The sequence below is a fragment of the Trichosurus vulpecula genome, chromosome 3 (genome assembly GCF_011100635.1).
Source record: "Trichosurus vulpecula isolate mTriVul1 chromosome 3, mTriVul1.pri, whole genome shotgun sequence".
In the NCBI taxonomy this organism is placed as follows: Eukaryota; Metazoa; Chordata; class Mammalia; order Diprotodontia; family Phalangeridae; genus Trichosurus; species Trichosurus vulpecula.
In genome coordinates this window covers 390,699,263-390,721,114 of record NC_050575.1, presented here as the reverse complement: position 1 = coordinate 390,721,114, position 21,852 = coordinate 390,699,263, and the positions used below count along the sequence as shown (strand labels likewise).

At 38.0% G+C, this 21,852-nt stretch overlaps 1 protein-coding gene across 1 annotated transcript in view; it reads left to right on the top strand.

Annotated features, from left to right (window-relative positions):
* The window catches only part of ANKRD11 (ankyrin repeat domain 11), a 277,569-nt gene that overhangs the window by 151,431 nt on the left and 104,286 nt on the right, over positions 1-21,852 (top strand). The window contains exon 2 of the mRNA XM_036750516.1: positions 3,582-3,726. Coding sequence (XP_036606411.1) covers positions 3,640-3,726 — 87 coding nt within the window. The 5' untranslated portion in view covers positions 3,582-3,639. The remainder of the gene's footprint in view (positions 1-3,581; positions 3,727-21,852) is intronic.

Genomic DNA, 21,852 nt, shown 5'->3' with positions numbered 1-21,852 from the left:
ATAGAATAAACTTGGAAGAAAATATAGATTATATTGTGTAAAATGAGCAAACCAAATCAAATTCTGACGTCTGTAATAAGAAGGGGGTTACAGCTCTATGTAAGCGTAACATACAGACTTACGTCATATTCTGCTCTTTTTGAGGTCACCTTAATCCAAAGGCCTCATCAATGTATTCATTCCTCTTTATTCTCTTTACTATTTGAAAAATGTTCTTTGCTTCTCCTCCATGAAATGGCACTGTCTTCTCTTAGTGAATCTTTCTTGTCTTTTGATTATTTTAACGATACCTTATATGAACGGATTTTTTTTTATCAGCTAAATTGTTTCCTCTACTTCATTCCTGTCTCTTTTTTCTATATTCCCTATCCTTTGGTGTTCTTATTTATTCCCATGGCTTCTTTATCATTTCTGTGAAGAAAACTCTTAAGTCTGAATACCCCCCACCAATCTCATTTCCATTTCTTTCTGTGCATCTCAAATTTCCACTAACTGATCTTTAAATTTTTTTTTAAATCCTGGTTCACTTGTTGGAATTCCAGCTTCTCTCCTGAGACTCCCCAGACTGTCCCTCCTACATTCTCCAGATCTCCCAATTCCATATTTCTCCCAATAGTCCCCCCTCCCCCATTCATTGAACACTCAATCTTGTATTGCTTTGTATTGTTATTTAAATGTGTTATGCACCTATGTCTTACCTCCACAAAGAGATTATACATCTCTTGACGGCCGGGGTTATTTTCTTAGGTATCGAACTCCATAGTTACATTTTCTATGGCTCTGAGAGCATGTGTGTGAGAATCAGCCTGATTTTTGTAATTTGTGTGGCATAGGATTGGAGGAGTTTCTATAAGCTGACAAAGTTTTATTTTTACCAATCTATACTTGTGTTTTTTTTTTCCAAATTACTTTCAAGTCTTTATAGTAAAGAGTAATGATGGTGGTGACAGTTATGATGACCATTTGCGAAGCTCTTTACATATATTATCTCATGTAATCCTCAGAACCTCTTTATAGCTCCTATAGCTATTATCACTCTCATTTTTCTTGTGAGCAAAGAAACTTCAAGAGGATAAGTAACTCAAAACAGTCTTCAGAAATGCTGGGAGATGGAGGTAGGATTCAAATCTAGATCCAATTTGATACCAATTCCAACATTTGTTCTTCTAGTAGAACAGAGGCCAATTATAGACCGCTGAGAAAACAATAGGATTATACATAGAGCTAGAGGGAACCTCCAAGACTGTTATTCAAAAATTCAAACCCCCTCCTAATGAGGGAAAGCTGGGATCCGGAGTGGGGGAGTGAATGGTGCCAGCTCAATCACAGTGTGAGAAATGGATCCTGTGGCTCCAGGCCAGTGTTTTAAAGGGTTTGTATGTAAACATTAATAGTAAGGTTAATTTTTTAAAAAATGCTAACACTTCTGAAGCCTTTTGAATAATGTGGGTTCAGTACAGAGAAGCCATATCCGCCACAAGCTTGGTTTTTTTTTTTCTTCTTTAGTGTTAACAATTGTATAATATTAGGTTAAAGTAAATCACCATTCGTTCTGTGAAGCGGGGGGAATCTCCATTTTATCTGTTTTACAAAGGTACTTTTTTGGAGGAGAGGAAGATTGAAATAGGAGATCTTGGAGGCTAAAAAGGTCTATTTTCTGTGGAAAGATTATTTCTTTGAATAAAGACCATCCCAAGAATATATGTGACCCAGTTTTATATACAAGTACTATTCAAGTGCCCAAGGAAGGCTTCATCTATTTTAGAGAACTAACATGTCATTAACCTGTACATAGTAAAAAGCAGAGCTGTTCTAGAAGTGTCTTGTTTTCACCAAAAATGTTTTCTTAGATAAGTCACATGGATTCATTCCATGGTATTGGCTGTGTTTGATTCCCAGGGTGGTATTGGGGGATGCAGCAGCTGTTGAGAAAAGAAGTTCTTAATAGGTTCAAGGTTTAGTGGCTAAAAGTTAACGATTACTGTTAGATTTTTAGAATGAAGATAGGAAAATGCACCACACCTTGGGTTCTTCTTATTACTACCCATAACCTCACATCACCCTTCTGCACCATAGATTGCTGGCTAGGCTCCTGGCAGTGGTTGTCGCAAGGTCATTGTACCTTTGTTTGAGTTGTAAATACCATGCCTGAAAAGTTACCATCTTAAATGTACACCCAGATCACTATTAGGCTGGATTGTCACCTGAAAGTAGAAGCAAAAACTTGTCTGGTTTGCCGCTGGGAAGACATACTTTAGAGTCTATGTGGGGGAGTTCCAGCTTTTTACAAGTTTCAGCTAGTTTATTAGCATGATATAAAGAATTTAGCCTTTCTATAAATTTAGACAGGTGGATCATTCTTGTGTGGGATGAAAGACCCTCACCAATTAAAAGTTAATGAGTCATCTCAGGATGGGAACAGAAAATAAATTTTATTCAATTCTCGAGAATTGGGCATCCCCCCTAGAACAAATCCAGTAAGGGAGGCGCTTTACAAGGAGCAAAGCACCCATAATTATACCTAACACAAGAGAATTCCCGTCCACCCCTGACCCTTCTCACCATTGGCTGGGAGATGGGCTTACAATCTGAGCATGAAAGCTAGACAAAGAACCGGGAAATTGAGGCACAGAAACTCCAATTCCCATTCTCTTAGTTAATGATTACAACTGAGGTGACATCTATAAATCTAAAGAAGGAGAATAGGATAAGGGGAGGGGGAGACCCTCTCCATTCTTTACAGTAGAGAAAAACAAGTCATTATAACCCTGTTCTTACTGAGCAAATCTTTAAACCAGAACCAGAAGAAAGAACAAAAAGTTTCAGGGTAAACTTTCCCAGAGGCTGAGCGATCAGACTCTCACAGCCTCAGAATTTTTCCACTTCCCTATTCCTTGATTTTTAAACATTTCTTTGTGTGTGTGTGTGTGCGCACACGCATGCACGCATGCGTGCACATACACACATATCTACATATCTTTCCTGTGAAGTCTTCTCATTTTCTTTACTTAACACATTCTGAACCAAAGAGACTTAGGGACAGCTTAGTCCCTTTCAATGCCCCTGGTGGAAGGAAATACCGAAGAAAATGGAGTTGAGATGGGCATAAGGGTCATTGATGTGATGGAGCTTGTTTTGGAGACCACTCCAAAGAAGGGAGGAAATCATAGAGAACAACCTTCGTGGTCTAGGACCTGGGGCAAGTCATAAGTAAATGACCCAGGGCGTACCTCTTACTAATGTTAGAAGCTCTAACTTAACCTCATTGATAGCCCCTGCAGATTTCTAGTACTCATAACGCCTTTTGTGAGGAAAGGGTAGGTAAAGGTAAGCCTCTGCTTGATGTTCTCTGTAAGGCTTAGATTATGCACAGAGATTTCCTTGCCATAGTCTTTGTCTTCCTTATAACTTTCTATTTTCAGGTATCTTGGCTTGGCAGATAGCTGCTTATGTTCTTTTTCAAGTTCTGTTGTGTAAATTATTATTGATTGTATTTAGTTCAGTGAGACTAGCACATTTTGTGTCTGTTGGAGTTAAAGGTCTGAAAGCTATTTCAGTGTTTTCTTTCTTGTTTTAAACAGACGGTTGATGACGAAGCGATGGCAGCATAAATGAAGATCAAGTAAGGACAGCAGAACGATGCCCAAGGGTGGGTGTTCTAAAGCACCACAGTTAGAAGATTTCTCTCTCAGCAACGACATGGTGGAGAAACAAACTGGGAAAAAGGTAATTGCGGTTTTTTGTGAATATTTTCTCTGATAGTCTTCCTCTTGTGTCTCATTAAAGCACAAAGGTAACTTAAGACCTGACTAATCTTATTAACCCAGAAAGATTTTAAATGTAGGCATAGTGAACAGGAGACTGTGTATCTGTCTTCAGAAGACCAGCTAACCCACATTTGGGGGTGGGGAGGGGAGTCTTCACAGTCATTTGAAGACCGTAGTGGAATCCAACTAGTAACCAATGTAGGGAGCAGAAACAAGACAGAAACCCCACTGGAGACTTATCATTGAATTCCTAAGTAATGACTAGGTCAAAAGAACAAATCATAGAAAGAATTAATAATTCTGTTAAAGAAAACAGTAATGATGAAATAAGAACATACTGCAGTTTCTGTATTGCAGCTAACACAGTCCTCAAGGGAAAAAAATCTTATTCAAAAATACATTAACAAAATACAAAAAATAATAGACCTTTTAAAAATTAGTTAGAAAACCAACAAATAAAACTAAAATAAGCACAAAGGAGGAGATAATAAATATTAGAGGAGAATTTGAAACCCAAAAGACCTATAAAAATTATAAATTTAAAGCTAGTTCTTTGAAAAGTCTTAATAAAATTGATAAACCTTTAGTTTATGTGATCCAAGAGAAGAGTACAAAAAATAAAATCAACAAAACAGCAAATGAACAAGGTGAAATTACAAAAGAATGAATGCAGAAGAAATAAAAAAGAATGATTGGAATTTAATATGATTAGATCGATAATAACAAAAATGAAAACACAAAAGAAATTGAAGAATGCCTTCAAAAATGTAAAATAAACCCAGTTCACCAAAGACCAACTAGAGCTCTCAAACAATCCAGTCTCAGAAAAGGAAACAGAACCAGCTGTTAAAGAGTGACCAATGGGGGAAAACCGTCATCCTAATGGATTCAGAGGAGAATTCTGTCAAGCTTTTTAAAGATCAATTAGCTGCATATATTTCTCCAAAATTGAAACAGAAAGCACTCTACTAGATTCCTCTAGATTACTTTTCTGAGAAATAGAAAGTTCAAATACATAAACCTAGTAAGGAGAAAGCACAAAAGGAAAACTACAATATAATTCTTGAATAATGATTTAAATGTTTTACATAAAATCCTATCAGTCAGACCACAGTCATCAAAACCATCTGGTGTTATTTAAAGAGTAGAGGAGTAGATCAATGGAACAGACCAGACAATGGAAAATCAGAAATGCTGGCATTCAATAATCCAGTGTTCAGTTGACCAGTAATCATAAATTACTTAGGAAAGAGCTCTCTTTATTTTTAAATAAAAGCTGATGGAGAAACTAGAAAGCAGTTTGGCAGAAATAGGCTGCTGTTCCATAATACATTCTAAGTGGATATGTGACCTTAATATTAAAGGTCATACTCGTCTTACTCTTGTTGTTGTTTGTCCTTTGTTGTCGAAGAGGACCACAACATCATGAAGGTGATGCCATGAGATGCAAGAGAATTAGATTTAAGTAAGGGAGGGCTGTGCAAAGTTTATCTTTTCTTTCTTTTCTCACTCTCTCTCTCTCTCTAAAAATATAAGAGAAGCAGCAGATCACATACCTCTCACAGATATAGGTGGCAGACATTCTAAACCAATGGAAAGGGGCAATTATGGAATATAAAATATATAACTTTGATTATAAGAAACTGAAAAACTTTTGTACAGACAAAATTAATGCACTTAGTATGAGAAGGGAAGTGGTTTTTTGGGGGAGGAATCTATCAAATTTCTCTGATAAAAATTCGGTATCCATACATAGACAGTTAACAGAGGTATGTACATACATGTATTTATATACACATACACATGTATTATACATATAAAATGAAAAGCCTTTTCCCCAAAAGATCATTGGTCAAACAATATCAACAAACAGTTCTCAAAAGAATTGAAACTGTTAACAACCATATGAAAAAATGCTACAAGTCACTAACAATAAGAGAAATGCAGATTAAAACAACTCTGAAGTTTTATCTCACACCTTGCAGATTGACAAAGATGCCAAAAGATGGGAACAGTCAATATCAAAGGGGTTGTGGGTAGATAACAGTGATAATGGCAGTCATTATATAAATGTACAGGCACTGTTCTGAGCACTTTACACATATCATCTCATTTGATCTACACAACACCCTGTGACAGAAGTGCTGTTATCTACCCTTTAATGTTGAGGAAACAGAGACCAATAGAGATTATGTGACTTCCCCTTGGTCACACAGTTAAATAAGTGTCCACGGCCAGATTTGAACTCAGTTCTTTTTGACTCCAGACCTAGCATTCTTTCCACTGGGATAGAGATATGAAATTTGTAGTTTTGAACCGTCTGGAGTGCTATACAAACCAGATTAAAATATTTCAAGAAATAATAATTCGTTAAACATCATTAACATTATATTGTAAAATTTGAGTCAACTCGTGCCCAGCAGAGATCCTTATATATGGTTTAGTGGCCCCCATTTCTCTGAGTTTGATATCATTTCACTGGGACATCTAGCAGTTTCAAGGGTAGGCACTCCGGTGCATTCTTGGTAGAGCTGTGAATTGGCCCAACTATTTTGTAAACTTGGAAGTTTGCAAATGAAATGATAAACATGTCCATATCCATTGATATAGAAATTTCATTACTAGGCTTATATCTCCAGGAAGACATTGATAAGAAAAAAGTCCCCGTAAGTCACCAAAATATTCATAAAAACAGTTTTTGCAATAGTGGAGAATTGGGAACAAAGTAGATGTCCATTGACTAGAGAGTGGCTAAACAACGTGTGGGAAATGAATATGCTAGAGCATTACTATATTATAAGAAATGGCATGTGATGAATACAGAGGAGCATGGGAAGATCTTTATTAATTAATAACAGAATAAAGCAACCAGAACCAAGAAAAGATAATTTGAACTATTACAAAAGTATACATGGAAAGAATAACCACAAAAACAATCAATGGTGAAAATTATAGGGCATAAATATGGCACAAAAAAAGACAGTTGAGAAGATACTCCCACCCCATGTTTTGAAGTGGTGACAGGTTCACAAGTTCTATATGTTGCACATTTTCAGATTTTTTTGCTCCTTTGATCAGCTGTACTGATCCCCCCCCCCCCCCCGCTTCCTCTTTTTTTTTTTTTTTTTTTGTCTTTAAAATTTTTTTTAAGTGTCTGGGAGGGGAAGTGGGAGAGATACTTGTGAAAATATGGTTATTTTTGTTAAAAAGACACCAGAAACTTGTTTTGAATAAAATTTGGTTCAATTCATTACATATCTTGGAAATGCAACATTTATTAGAGAAACCTGCTTCAGCAATTCCTCAACCACCCCCTGCCCCGTTCATCCCTACCCTTCGTTTTCCTTTTAATCTTATCTTGGCTTTATTATAGTTCTTTAAAATCTTTTAAATTTTATGTAATGAAAATTATCCTTTTCAAATCTTCTTTGGTTATTTAATTTTTTTTTCTAGTCATTTTAATTTAGGTAGTATTATCATCCTTGTTATATTGCCTCAGTCTTTCTATGACCTTTTTCTCATTCTTTGTTCTGTTTGGGATATCAGCCTATTTATTCTTGGTATTTGCAGGGACCAAGTGTATGCACAGTTTAGTAACATTTGGGCCATAGTTCTAAATTGCTTTCCAGAATGGATAGACTGATTTGCATGAAAGTGCCTATTTTATTCTACTCCCTCAAACAATTTTTTTGCGGGGGGGGGGGGGGGGGGGGAAGGGAGTGGTCAATTTTGCCTGTCTGGGTATGAGGTGCATTTGCACCTCTAATTATTAATGATTTGGAACATTTATTTTTCATTTGGGTATAGATAGTTTGTATGTCTTTCCCTTGAGCTGTTCATGACCTTTGACCATTTGAATCAAGTGGCTATACATATTAGAAATAAGACCTTTATCAAAGAAATTTCCTAAAAAGGTTTTCATCTTTTAATTATTTCCATTTTAGTCTTACCTTCATTGAGTTCAAAACATTTTCTATTTAGTGTAACCATTGTTGTCTGTTCTACTTTCTTTGAATCTCTTTTATCAGGGCATATTTTTTCAAAGCCTCAGAGTAATCCAGTTTATGTTGTCATTTGTATTTGTTGAATCAAACTTTATCCTTGGGCAGTAGATTTATTTAAAAAAAAATCCCAACATGATGGCTAATAGTAAATAATTATTTGAGTGGGTGTGATATGTAGAGTAATAGGTTTTTAAAAAAAAAAGTCTTAGGGATCTGCTTCTTATTAGGTGACCAAAATTGAGTTTTAAATAATAGATGGATACTGGAGAAGTTACTCTTGGAGTTAATGGCAAAAAAAAAAAAAATTACAGTATTCTTTTTTTGCCCCTTCCTAATTGCAATTCTTGTATCTAGGCCATGGATGACCTACTCTTTTATTGTTGTCCACATTTTAACCATTTGAGTTTTCTTGACTGAAAAAAATGTTACTTTGTAGTGTATATACTTTGTTTTCCACTTGTTCTAAGTATGCTGAAGAAGATTAGTGGAATTGTGTAATTGCCACAAGCCAAGTGACATTTCTCCAAGTTCTTTCCAGATTAATTTCTTGTTTCCAATACCACTTAATCTCTATTAAGTCATCAAGCTTTTATTTAGTGCTTTCTTTGTGCCAACAAGTTGCCCACACCAGTGAAATCCTGGGTCCTTGATGGAAGGAAATAAATTTTGCTGGTCTTGAGATTCTCCCATATTGGCTTCCATATCCAGTTTAACAGCTTTTCCTTGTTTGTTTCTTGCATTTAATCTTAATTTTCTTTCTTACATTTAATCTTAATTACTCCTTACATTACCATTCCTCTTTTGGTGGGTCACATATAAAATCATAGAACACCAGAAAGGAATTAGAAGTCATTTTTATTGAGTCTGTTCCTGAGCAGGAATCCCCTTTATGGGATTGGATTTATATGGGAATTCAGTCTCATGAAGCAGCCCTGTTATGCTTTTGGACAGCTTGTACTTATCAAACTTTTCCTCTTAATTCCCAGATATACTTTCTTGCAGCTTCTACCCATTGGTTTGGTTTTATTTTATGCAGGACCTAGTAGCCAAAAAGAGTCTATAATTGCTTTAATAAAAAAAATTTCCTCCTTTTTATGTAAACGGAAACTACCATGCAGGGACTGGATGTGCAACATTCACTTGTTAACAAAATATAGCAGCTTTGCTAACTGGTACACTGTATAAGATCATATGCATTACCTAGATCAAATATAAACTCCTGTGTTTGTCTTTTAAAGCCCTCTGTAATATGGCTCCTTCCTACCATTCCACTTTTTTAAACACCATACTCCTTTCCACATATTCATTTTATGATACCTTGGTCTGGGGATTGTTTTCACAACCATTCTGTCCTTATCCTAGCACACTTGTCCCTCTGTTATCTAAGTTTTCAACTTCGGTCCCTCAGGGCATTATGGCCTAACAAATACTCATCTCCTTAGAATATTTCTCTCTGTTCTTCTAGTGTTAACCTTTTTTGTGTCATGGGCCCTTTTACCAGTCTGAAGCATATATAAACTACTTCTCAGCAGGTTATTAGATGCCTAAGATGAAAGATGTTACTAGATGTATAAGAGAAAATACGTAGGATTATAAAAGAAACCAGTTGTTTTTAAAAATGGTTATTAAAATATTTTTAAAAGCAAGTTTTTAGAACCCTGCTTAAGAACTCCTGTTCTGTCTATATTACCACTTGTTTTTGTCAGGAACCCCCTTTATACCCAGTCAGTTACAAAATCTTGTCATTTCTCCCATTATAACATCTCTTGCATCAGTCACCTTCTCTTTCCTGACATAACCACCATCTCATTTTTGGCTCTTATCACTCTTCTCCTAAACTGTTGCTTCCTACAGGTCTCTCTGTCTCAAGTCTGTCCACTCTTCCAACCCATTTTCTACCTCGCTACCAAAGTTAGTTTCCTAAAGAACAAGTCTGACCATGTTACTCTCCTACAGTGGTTTCTTATTGACTCTAAGATAAAATATTATTTCATCGCTTAGTCTTTGAAAATTTTTTTTGCTCAAGTTTTATATATCTGCAGACATAGATATATAAAATTTTAGTCCAATATTACCTGTTTATAATTTTAAAATAAGTAAATATTCACATAATGGTGGGTGGCTCAAAAGGTACACGATTTTAAAAGTTTGAAGACCTCTGATCTAGATGGAAATCTAGATGAACATCAAAGTCTTCCTTTACATAGAATGGTGTTTGAAGGAGGTATTTACCTGAAGGTTAGTAGAAACAGCTTAGGAAGGAGGTAATAAAAACAGAAGATTCTGGGCATCAGAGGTCATGTCAAGAAATGCAGAAAGAAAAATGGATAATGAATAAGCTTGATGTTGGGTCATTTGAAAAAAGAAAATTAACCTGGGTGAAACTGACAGAGCAAATGAACATGGTGATAAGGTATGGGAAGCAGCACCATCTTTCTCCATGTGTAATCCAGTTGCTTGATGGGTTCTTTAAGTAAAATTTTTGGATGGTTTCCTGTTTGATCTATATATTTTCCTTAAAGTTGTTTTGCAGTGTAAGCATAACAGTCATGGATTCTGGAGTTCATTCATTCTTATTCATAGTGTCTAACAATGCGTTTTGAATTCAGCTGCCATGCAGCATTCAGAATTCTAGGGATGTGAGCCAGATATTTAAAGCTGACATCTGACAAACTTTTTTTCCTCCCAGGGAAGCTGTGGAATACTTTCTTTTACCTTCTCTCTCCTTTATGCCACTTTCCTCTTTCTTCATTATTATCAACAAAAATCATGAAGTACCTTTTTACTAGGTGAGAATTACAGTGATATTACATTCACTTCAAGGGTGTAAGTGCCTAGATGGACTACAGCAAAATGGATGCACAAAGGACAGATTCTGACAGGTTTTTTGTTTTAAAATTTGTGAATAGTTTTTTTCAAAACCTGTTTGAGCCATTTCTTCATCTGTAGAAATTATTTAATAGAACTAAGGTGCTTTGTTGTTCAGTTGCGTCTGACTCTTTGTGACCCTGTTTGGGGTTTTCTTGGTGGATATACTGGAGTGATTTGCTATTTCTTTCTCTGGTTCGTTTGATAGATGAGGAAACTGAGACAAACAGGATTAAGGGACTCACCCAGGGTCACAGAAACTTGTAAGTGTCTCAGGCCAGATTTGAACTGAGGAAGATGAGTCTTCCTGACTCCAGGCTTGGCACTGCATCCACGGGGCCACCTGACTGCCCCAGCACTAAGGTGTTACCTGAATTACTTTAAGAGTGCTCCTTAAAGTAGACCCAGAATAATTTTTAAAATTAAATTCCATTTTATTTTAGATTACTAAAATACACCTCTTATCCCCACCCCCCACCCCCCACCCCCAATTGAAAAAAAGAAAAGAAAAGAAAAACAAAACCCCGTGACAAGCATGTGTAGGTAAGCAAGACAAATTCCCTTGTTGGCCTTGTTCAAATAGAAGTATATCTCACTTTGTACCCTGAGTGCATGTTTGTTGCAGTTGGTCATTATGTTGATCAGAGTACCTCGGTCTTGGAGAAAAGGGTTTGTCTTTACAATGCTGTGGTTATTGCGTATATTTTTCTTCTAGTTCTACTCATTTGTTATCAGTTTATATAAATCCTCCCAGGTTTCTCTGAAACCAATTCTTTCATTCTTTTTTTATAGCACTCTAGTATTCCACCACATTGATACATTGTTTTGTTGAGCCATCTCTCCCCTGGTGGGCACTCCTTTAGTTTCTAGTTCTTTGCTGACACAAAGACGTACTATAAATATTTTTCTACATATTGAACTTTCCCTCTTTCTTTGATCTCTTTGGATTATAGACCTAATAGTGGTAATGCTGGGCCAAAGGATGTGCATAGTTAAGTAAAAGCTGAGTATAGAATTCATAGAATTTTACAGCCAAAAAGATTAGCCATACTAACTTGGAGCTATACCATAGGTTAGCTATAGCAACTCTTCATTTTAATAGCTGAGGGAACTGATTTGTTCAAATCCTGCGAAGTTCTTTTTCTTTTTTATTATGAACTTAAGCACAAATAGTTCAGTATGCAAATAAGAACACAATCCAGATTGATTAACCATGAACTTCTGTTATGTATTGTTAAATTTTACAGGTAGTAACAGCATTGCCAGACTATTGCAATAGCTTCTTAATTGGTTTCCTTCTCAGTTCTTTCTCCACTCCAGTCCGTCTCGTGCAGTACTGTACTCATACTGTGCCACAGTAACTTTCCTCAAGTGAGGATCTGACTAATGCCGTATCTACTTAGTGAACTCCAGTTACTCCTTACTACCTGTAGGTAATAAGATAATCAAGAATAAGCTCTTTTAGGGATGGTGATAGAAAGGAGGTGTCTCTACCTTTCCCAGGTTGGAAATACCATAACCAAATTCATACATCTCATTCCACTGCTCATTGGCACAGAAGCTTTGACCTGCTCCATTTCTAGCTGTGCTCAACTCACCCTTCTTTAAACATCCTAATGACCACCACATCCTGAGGGTTCACCATATTGCTGTCAGATTTAATATGGACACCTCGTTGGCATTAGCCTTACTGTAGTACGGTATTCCCAATCTGAATGCACTCACTAGCCTCGGTACCTAGCCCTTCATAGCCTAAGCCTATCCTATTTTTCCTCTTTCTTCATATTGATCCCCTTATTGACTTCTACAATTCAGCCGTCTACTTCTCTGTTTCTCACAGTGCACTCCATCCCTCATCTCTGTTTGCGTTGTTTTCCCTTCTCAGCTGTTCTTCATTGTATTTCTGATTTTCTTTAAATTCGAGACTTTGTTGATCCCCCTTATCTCTGCCTTGCTCCCCCCTTCCTCCCCTTCCCTAACTATGTTGTATTTATTTTGTGTTCATTCAGGATATACTTAAACACGCACACATTCTGTCTGTCTGTCTCTCTCTCTCTCCATCTCCCCAGACAGAATGCAGTGTCCTTGAGCTGTCCTTGAACTGATGTATTGTTTTCTTCTCTCCCTCTCCTACTACCCTCCCCCCACCCCCTTTTCCTTTTCTCTTACTCTGTTTTCCCCACTCCCTCTTCCCTAGCCAAACACATAATAGACATAGAATAAATGTTTTAGTTGATTGTGTCATTCTGAACTTGATTTTTCCATCTCTTTTGGAATGTAAGACTGACTGGAGTTTTCTTTTTTACCACCTACTAACTTCCAACCTCAGACTCAACCCCATCCCCACCCTTTAACTAATGAAATAATCAAAGACCTCAGCATACTGCTGTGTTTCTGTATCACCTTCTCTCAGCCTCAAGTCATTAAGTATGCTCTGTCACCTTTCTTTGGAGTTTTGATTGGTCACTATTTCTTTCAGCATTCCAAAGTCGTTCAGAGTTGTTTTCCTTTTTAATCTTATAATCATCTTATGGATTTTCTCCTGATTTCTGTATTTTATTCTTCATACATTTCAAAAAGTTTTTCCAAATTTCTTTTGATTCCTTCGTATTTGTTGTCCCTTATGGCAGAATAATTTATCATTATTTTAATATCATTATTTGTTCACCCATTCTGCTATTAAGAGGCAGTTACACTTTGCTTCCAGTTCATAGCTACAACAAACAATGCTGTTATACATATTTTTGTCCTTTTCCTTTCTTTACACTCTTTGGGATGTATTCCTAAGTCCTCCGTTGATCTTTCTCATAGTACCCTCTTTTGCATTTTTGCCTCATAATTGAGCCTGATTATCTGAATAATTATCCTGGAACTTCTCATGCACATCTTCACCTTCTAGTTTGACATGTTCTCTCCTCATTAGCTCTATCTGCCAACCTCTCCCCAAGTTCACTTTTAACTTGGCTTTCATTAACCAAATTACAAAGTTTGTGGGTAAGTGAGTGGTTTCCCCCTCTTTTTGCTTATGTTGATTAGTGACTATTAAAATCTTCGAACATCTGGATTGTTAGATAAATTATTTATTATTTCTCTGAAGACTGGTCCGTTCTCTTCTCCCATTTATTGTGTTTAGAACAACAACAAAACAAAACAGCCCTGGTTCTCCCAGGGTTTTTTGGCTGCTTCTCTCGCAGTTCTTGGCTGACTGCTGCTTTTTTCTAGGTTGAAAAAAAATTACCCTCTGAAGTGAGCTGGAGCTGAATGTCTAATGTGACATTCAACAGCTGCTCAAGAGAAGGGAGATTTTCCTGTTTCCAGTAAAGAATCTAGAATAGTTTCTTCTAAACTGCAGCTGGGGTGGTCCTTTCTTATGCAGTTAAATCTCAGAAGTTTTTTGTTCGTGTAGCTGACTGTCCATCAGAATGCGTCTGACATAATGAAAGTTTTATTTAGGATTTGATGTATTGATTCCTTTTCAACTATACCATAAGAATTAAAATTATTTTAGTTGGATGGGACAGTGCTGTAATGTTCACAAGCATGTGCTTTTTGTTTGGGGAAAGTTAGCAAAACTTGATAATTTAAAACTATTTCAACAGTTTAACTACTTTCTTAATGTGGAGAAGACCAGAGGCTCCTGCCTCAAGGTCTGGCACTACTTAGACACTGTTCTGTGGTGTCATAATCATATTGTCCCCTTTCCTGAAATATTCCCATTTAACTATACTAACAATTCAGATAATCACTTAGAGGAAGAACAGAGTATCTTCCATTAGTTTGAATTAGCTGAAACAGAAATTTTGATTGAATATGGGTTTTGATTGGATAGGAAAATAGACGATTTTTGAACAGGGGCACATTTTCAGTGGGATTGTAATGGGAAAATAGAGTGTAGGCCTGGTAAAGAGATCTGAAATTAGAGGGCTTAGATGAGAGCCCTAGGGAGTGAGAAGTGGCTGAGGGGTGGGAGAAATATAGACAAATTGAACTTGTTTCACAATTTTGCATAGTCATTCTTTGACTTCCTTGCAGCCCCTTCTCTCTCACTCCTCCATTAAAATTCTTCTTCATTTTTAGTAAGTATTAAGCTATTCAAATACATGACTTCCAAATGATATTTTAAAATATGACTAGTTGTTAAACTTCACCCAAAACGTATAGGTCCCCCACATCAATCCACCCCTCACCCTACCTTGAGGTGAGCAGAATTCAACTCTAATGTAGTCCAGAGTCAAGAAATAGGCTGGAAAATGGGGAGACCCTGACCGTTAACAGCTTTTTTGGTGACAGAGATGTTCAGAATGCCTGTTCCACGCCACCCCCGGTGGGGAGCAAAGACAATTGGACACAAGCCTAACAAGAATTTGTAGACGAATTGAAGAAAAAGAGCAGAAAAAAAAAGAAGGGAGTTATTGCTAGTTAAGCCCCTAGGCCCAGTTATGACTTACATCTTAGGATTTCTCTGCTTCTCTTTCTGTTCCCCTTCCTTCGTCCCTGTTCCTATACTCTTTTTCCCCCTATACTTTTCTTAGACCCTGTAGGAGTAGGAAGCAAACCTCCAATTTTTTTTGCTGTTATTGTGACCGTAGAGGAGGATTAGGGGAGGAGGTTCTGTACAAACTGAACATAGCCATATCCTTAAACTTCTCTGCTCTCATTGCTGTAGATCATCTTTAGGGATTTGCCTGGGTACGGAGACATGCATTCATTTGTTCAGGATTCACACGGCTGGTATGTGTCAGAGGAAGCCCTTGGCTCCTGGTTTTCCACACTCTTGAGTTCTCTCCACGTTGTCATTTCTTATGGTGCAATAGCGTTCATTAGGTTCTTATAGCATTGTTAGCTTAGTCATTCACCATCTGTTGGACACATGGGTTATTTTAAGGTTTTTGTTATTCTGCATGATGCGGTTATGAATATTTTTATACAGATAATGTGTTTTCTCCCCAGTCAGTAGATGGTAGCTTAGGAGATAGAGTGATGGACTTGGAGTCAGAAAGATTTGAATTTGAATCCTGCCTCAGATTCTTAATGTCTTTATGACTTTGGTGATGTCACTTAATTTTCTGTGCTTTAGTTTTCTCATTTATAAAATGAGGATATTGGATTGAGTGTATCTTAAGTCCCTCTATCTCCCAATCAGTGATTTTTAAAAATGATCTTAGGGTAGAATCATAAAGGGAAAGGGAATATACTCAAAATTCATAAGAAGTATCCTGCATGCCAGGATTCCTCAAAATACTTAGTCTAATCTTTTTTGTTTGATGGTTTAGTTTAATTCAATATTCAATCTTTGTCTTAATTCCTAGCTGAAATCTGGGCCCAACATATCTTTTGATCACAAGATCTATGGTTGATTACCTTTTAAAGATAGCCATGATTTTTTACATACAAAATAAAGCCCTGAGTTTATCAATTAAATGTCTATACGACCATTTTAGTCTTGTTACAAAGAAACTATGAGAAGTCCAATATTCCCAGAAGCCTGTTACCACTGCCAATTAGGTACCATTTGATCATTTAGTTTTTTGAGGGAGGTAAGGCTAATTGGCAGTAAGTGACTTTCCCAGGGTCACATGTAAGCGTCTGGGATTGTATTTGAACTCAGGTCCTCCTGACTCCAGGGTTGGTGCTCTGTCCACTGCGCCACCTAGCTGCCCTGATTTTTAAATTAAAATGAAAGTTTTAAGTATTTTTATATTAGAAATGTGCCTGCATTTATCGTTATAATTAATTGCAAATGAATATAAATTTTCTTTGTGACAATCCCATGGCTGTTGTTGAGCTTCTGAAACTGAGATCTTGTTCACAGATATGTGCTAAAACAGCATAGGAACCAAAGAGAAGAGTTTCTAGGCTAACCTAGGTGATCCAGGGCACGGAGCTCTAGGCTCTAGGCCTGCATTCTGGAAGGCCTTCCTTCAGATGCTGCCTCAGGCACTTGCTGGCTATGGAGCACCTTTTTAAAATGGAGATGATAACTGCCCCTGTGTCCCAGGGGTGTTGTGAGAATTTAAATAAAGTAACCCATGTAAGGTCTCTTGCAAACCTTAAAGCACTGTCTAAATGCTGGCTATTATTGCTACTGTTAGTATTTCATGTGTCACCAGTGTCCTTACATTTTTGTAAAAATCTGTATCCTGAAGCTTTGGCTTGTAGTAGTTAAATATCTCCATCTTACCTCGAGCAGCATTTTAGCTGGAGCCGTCCCAGTTTCACAACTGGTACCCTTTCCACTGTAACACTTTCTGTTTTACCCTCTGGTTCTAGAATATCAGGGCAGTTTTCCTTGATAATTTCTTGACAGATGATGTTTAGGCTCTTCTTTTGATCATGGCTTTCAGGTATCTTGATTTCTCATATAGTCACTAGCTTCCACTTGCTCCAGTCTAATTTTTAAGGTAGTATTTTCTTCTGTGGTCTTTTGGACCTCCTTTTCCATTTGGCTATTTCTGCCTTTCAAGGCATTCTTCTCCTCGTTGGCTTTTTGGAGCTCTTTTGCCATTTGAATTAGTCTGGTTTTTTGGGTCTCCTTTAGCAAGTCATTGACTTGTTTTTCATGATTTTCTTGCATCACTCTCATTTCTCTTCCCAATTTTTCCTCTGCTTCTCTTACTTGCTTTTCCAAATCCTTTTTGAGCTCTTCCATGGCCTGAGACCAAGTCGTATTTTTCTCGGAGGCTTTTGATGTAGGCTCTTTGACTTTGGTAACTTCTTCTGGTTGTATGTTTTGATCTTCTTTGTCACCAAAAAACGAATCTAGAGTTTGAGTTAGTTTCTGAGTCCTTTTACTCTGCCTTTTCATGTTCCCAGCCAACTACTTGAGCTTTTTGTCAGGCTACAACTGCTTGTAGAGTAGAGAGTACTTTGTCCCAAGTTTGAGGGGCGGTGCTGCTGTTTTCAGAGCTATTTGTACGCAGTAAGCTCTGCTACACTCCTCCTCCCCTAAGAACTGCCATCCTGGACCACAGCCCAGACCCAAGCAGGCTCTGCATGCCTGCTCTGATCTGCCACTTAATTCCTCCCACAGGATGGGCCTGGGGCTGGAAACAACCTCAGCTGGAGCTCTGGAAGTAGCCCCAGAGATTCACCACTTCTGCGCCCCCAGGGCTAGGGTGGACTGTGCACTCCTTTGATCCAGCAATTTTTTCCACTAACCTTCTCTGTTGTCTTTGGCGTTTGTGGGTTGGGAAGTCTGGTATCTCCCACAGCTCAGTGATTCAGGGCCCTACTGCCTGTTCCACCCGGCTCCCGGTGTGGTTTGTCCTGGCGCGGCCCATGCTGGGCTGTGCTCTGCTCCCAGTGTCAGACCCTTCCCAGGGACCATCTAGGCTTTCCTGGGCTGGAGCCTTACTTCCCTCTGCTATTTTGTGGGTTCTGCAGCTCTCGAATTTGTTCAGAGCCATTTTTTACAGTTGTTTGGAGGGACCTGGGGGAGAAAATTAAGCAAGTCCCTGCTTTCCAGCTGCCATCTTGGCTCTGCCCCTCTAAAAGACTTTTTTATGGATAACTTACATATGGCAAGCCCTCACCTGGAAGCAATAGAAAGACACTCTGAAGGTTTCTTGAGAACTTAGGAATTGATTGGGAAACATGGGGAACACAGGCATAGGACTACTCAGCATGGTGTGCCCACATCAAAGAAGGTACTGTACTCTATGAGTGAAATAGAATTGTAGTAGCTCAAAGGAAATACAACATGTACAGATTTAGTGACTTCTCCTTCCCAAATGTTTGCATGGACTATTTGCGTTCTGCCTGTAGGAGAGCCTTCCCAGCTCATTTTGGTCTGATCAGCCAGTCAGACACACTGTACCCTGACCCCAACTTACTGATGTCATTTTGGTCCTCTTTGAGAACAAAGAACAACAACCAGTCAACATGTCCAAAAGAAAGCATTAATTACAAAGATCCATTTTCCCTTCATCATTAACAGATCTTCTAGTATTTATCAAAATAATTGCTCAGTGGCTTACAGATCACTAAGCTGGAATGGTAGTATTTTAATGTCAGAATCATAGGGACAATTTAAATGTATTCCTTACTTAGTTACCACGTGATTTATTCTTTTGGTCATACTGACTTCGTTTACTCTTAGTGGTTGTTCCTGTATTCCTGGCAAATTTGGTGGAGAAATATCCAGTAGGTAGAAAGTGAACTGAGTGAAGGTCTTTCTCATTTTGTCCCTTCCTTTTACTTGGTTTGAGTTTGATTAGTCACCTCATTTGACTTATAGCAAGGTTTCCTCTGTAAAGCTGAAAGGATGCTCATTGTTGTGCCTTTTTTCCAGCAAATTAAGTCAGACTTTGGAACTATAGTAATATTTTTATTTCACTAAAACTATTATACTTGTGAACCCAGTGATTTTAGCACACTATACTGTCCCCCAGCTTTTCCCTGAAACAAAAGTTTATTTTCTTAATAACAGTATTTTACTATTGGGGGCGGAGAGAGCGTGCGTGCGTGCGTGTGTGCGTGTGTGTGTGTGTGTGTAAGTGTAAGTGTGTGTGTGTGTGTAAGTCATCCATGGTTTCTTAATAAGTACAATTGAGGTTCATTCAGAGGACGTTGGAGAGGCACATAGGCGGCGGTATTAATAGGCTATAATGTAAAACAATTAAACCAGTAATTGGCACTGAACTAAAGCATGCCATGAAAGATGGACAAAATATGGAGTGGTGATGTCACCAGAGTGACGTATAACATGGATAACCTATGTGTGCTGCTGGTCTCAACTTTGTGTCAAAAGGAGGTGAGAAAGACCTTCAATGCATGTAGACTGGGCCACCTATGGAAAACTTAGCAATGTATCTGGCCAAATGCCACAAGATGGGTAGACGTTATTGGAGGCAGCATCCATAATAATTGAATATTTGAGCATATGCCTAGTTTGTGTGAAGAAGTTAGCAGCTAGAGTGCTGGAGCCACCAGGATAGGCCTCTTGTATAAATGCAACGTGACCTGAATCTTGATGGGTGTGAGAGAAGTCAGGTGTGGCGTCTACCCTGTACAAAGACACAGAAACTGGAAATGGGAATGTGTTCAGGAGCTGATGCAGTGGATTGTAGACAGTGAGGAGACTGGGCCAGGTTATGAAGACCTTTAAATGCCAAACGGTAGTTTATATTTGATTCTGCAGGTAGTGGCACCTGGAGCCCTCTGTGTAAGGAAAGGACATGATGAGTACTGTGCTTGAGGCACTGTGAGTGAAGGATAGATTGGACTGGGAAGAAATAAGAGGCAGAGAGAGACCAACTGAGAGGCCATGAGGACTTGGGCTAGGGTTAGGGTTGTGTGAATGTGAAAAAGTCATGTGAAGGTGAGGGTAGAAACAAGATCCTCATCATTTATGGGAGGTGTGGGGTGAGGGTGAGTGAGGAATTGAGAATAACACCAACATTATAAGTGCAGGAAACAGAGAGGCTGCCAACCCTGCATATCCACAACAGATCTCATTTATCTTTTCTCTCAAAGCTCAGCACAAGTGAAGGGTATTTTGTTTGTTTTGTTTTTAAACAAATAAGGGAGACATGAGCGTGTTTGTAGGTGGCATGGGTTGGAGCCAGTTAGACAGGGTATGCATAAAAATAACAGAAAAGTTGGATGTAATAGTGGTGGCAGTTTGCTGGTAAAATTTGGAGATGATGGGAAAATGGTTTCATTTAAAAGGACTTAGGAAGGAGGGAAAGCCAAGTTTTCCTCTGTAATTAGAAAGAAGGAAGAGATAGAGGATGAAGATTTCAGAGTATTGTCAAATGCTGAGAAGTGGAAGGGAGAAAAGAGAACTTTGCACATGGTCTCCATTTTTTCTCGTTGAAATATGAGCCAAGTTCCTTGACTATGCGTTTGGGGAAGGCATGCCATCTCAAGCTCAAGAGAAATTTGGAGAGTGGGGCAGTGAATCAATGAGGGAGAAATAGAATATTTGTGTTGATTGTTATGTTCTGTTCAAGTTCACAGGTGTACCACATGGATGAGGTGTGGCTAGGTGTCTGGAGCAAAGACCTCAGGTTTAAGTATATTACAAGCTCTGTGTGTGTTATGGCAGGACACAGTAGCCCCCAAAGCACATGTAAGAGGTATTAGGCATCGGGGCATCTTGGCCTGTGAAGGTTGTGTTGTGCTTAAACCTGATCAGATTGTATCTGGAGGCTTGTGTTCAGGGCTTGCCACTCTTGTCATTTTTTGTTATTTTGCATTAAACAAAAATTAAAATGAGCTTTTGATACACAGTATGAAATAGAAGGAAAGTGTTGTACCTGACACCGAGTCCCTGTTATTTAGAGCTTGCTTTTCTTTTTTTAGCATATAGTAAATTCACTTCTAAAGCTATCCTGTTGTTGTTCAGTTGTTTCAGTTATGTCTGCCTCTTTGTGACTATCTGAGGCCTCTTTCACAAAGATAGTGGAGTGGTTTGCACATCTCCAGCTTAATTTACAGATGAGGAAACTGAGGCAGAGTTAAGTGACTTGGCCAGGGTCACACAGCAAGTAAATCACTGAGGCTGCATTTGGACTCAGGAAGATGATGTTCTATCCACTGTGCCACCTAGCTGCCCTTAGAGACAAAGCTATCCTGTTTTTCTCAAATTCATTTTGGTCTTCTTTCTGGTCTTTTATCCCTTTTTTTTCACAACTCAATAACAGCTGCCCCTGATGGCTTTTAGGCAGAGATCAACCTGCCGTTCGGTGCCTATGTTGCTGTTGAACAGAGTTTTAGATATGGGTTGTATTAAGTAGCCTCTGAGGCTGCTCCTCAAATCTGTCATTCACCTCTATTGATTTCTATATCACCCCACTATTCTCATTTTCTTACTACTCATAAGTCTCTTTTGATTCCCTTCTCTCTTGTTCTATTTTCAACACTCTTCACTCTGAATACTTGTTCCCTTGAAGATGTTATCTCTTCTTGTTATTTTAATAAGAATTGTATTAACTTATGTTAAATACCACTTGTATGGGATTACAAAGTGCTTTCCTTATAACAGCTTTATTAATTTAAAAAAATCCTTTTTTTTACACAGAAATTGTATATTCTCAGAGATGTTAATTCACATGCCCAAAGTCATACAAGTAGTTTAGTGTGTGAGAAGCCCCGTAAAACATATCTTAATCTCTCTGAAGCTCTGTTTCCAGATACTTGTTTCTATTTCCTTTTATCTGGTATTCCATGTGCCTAAGTTAGAATCATCACAATCTCCTTTTCCCCTTTTG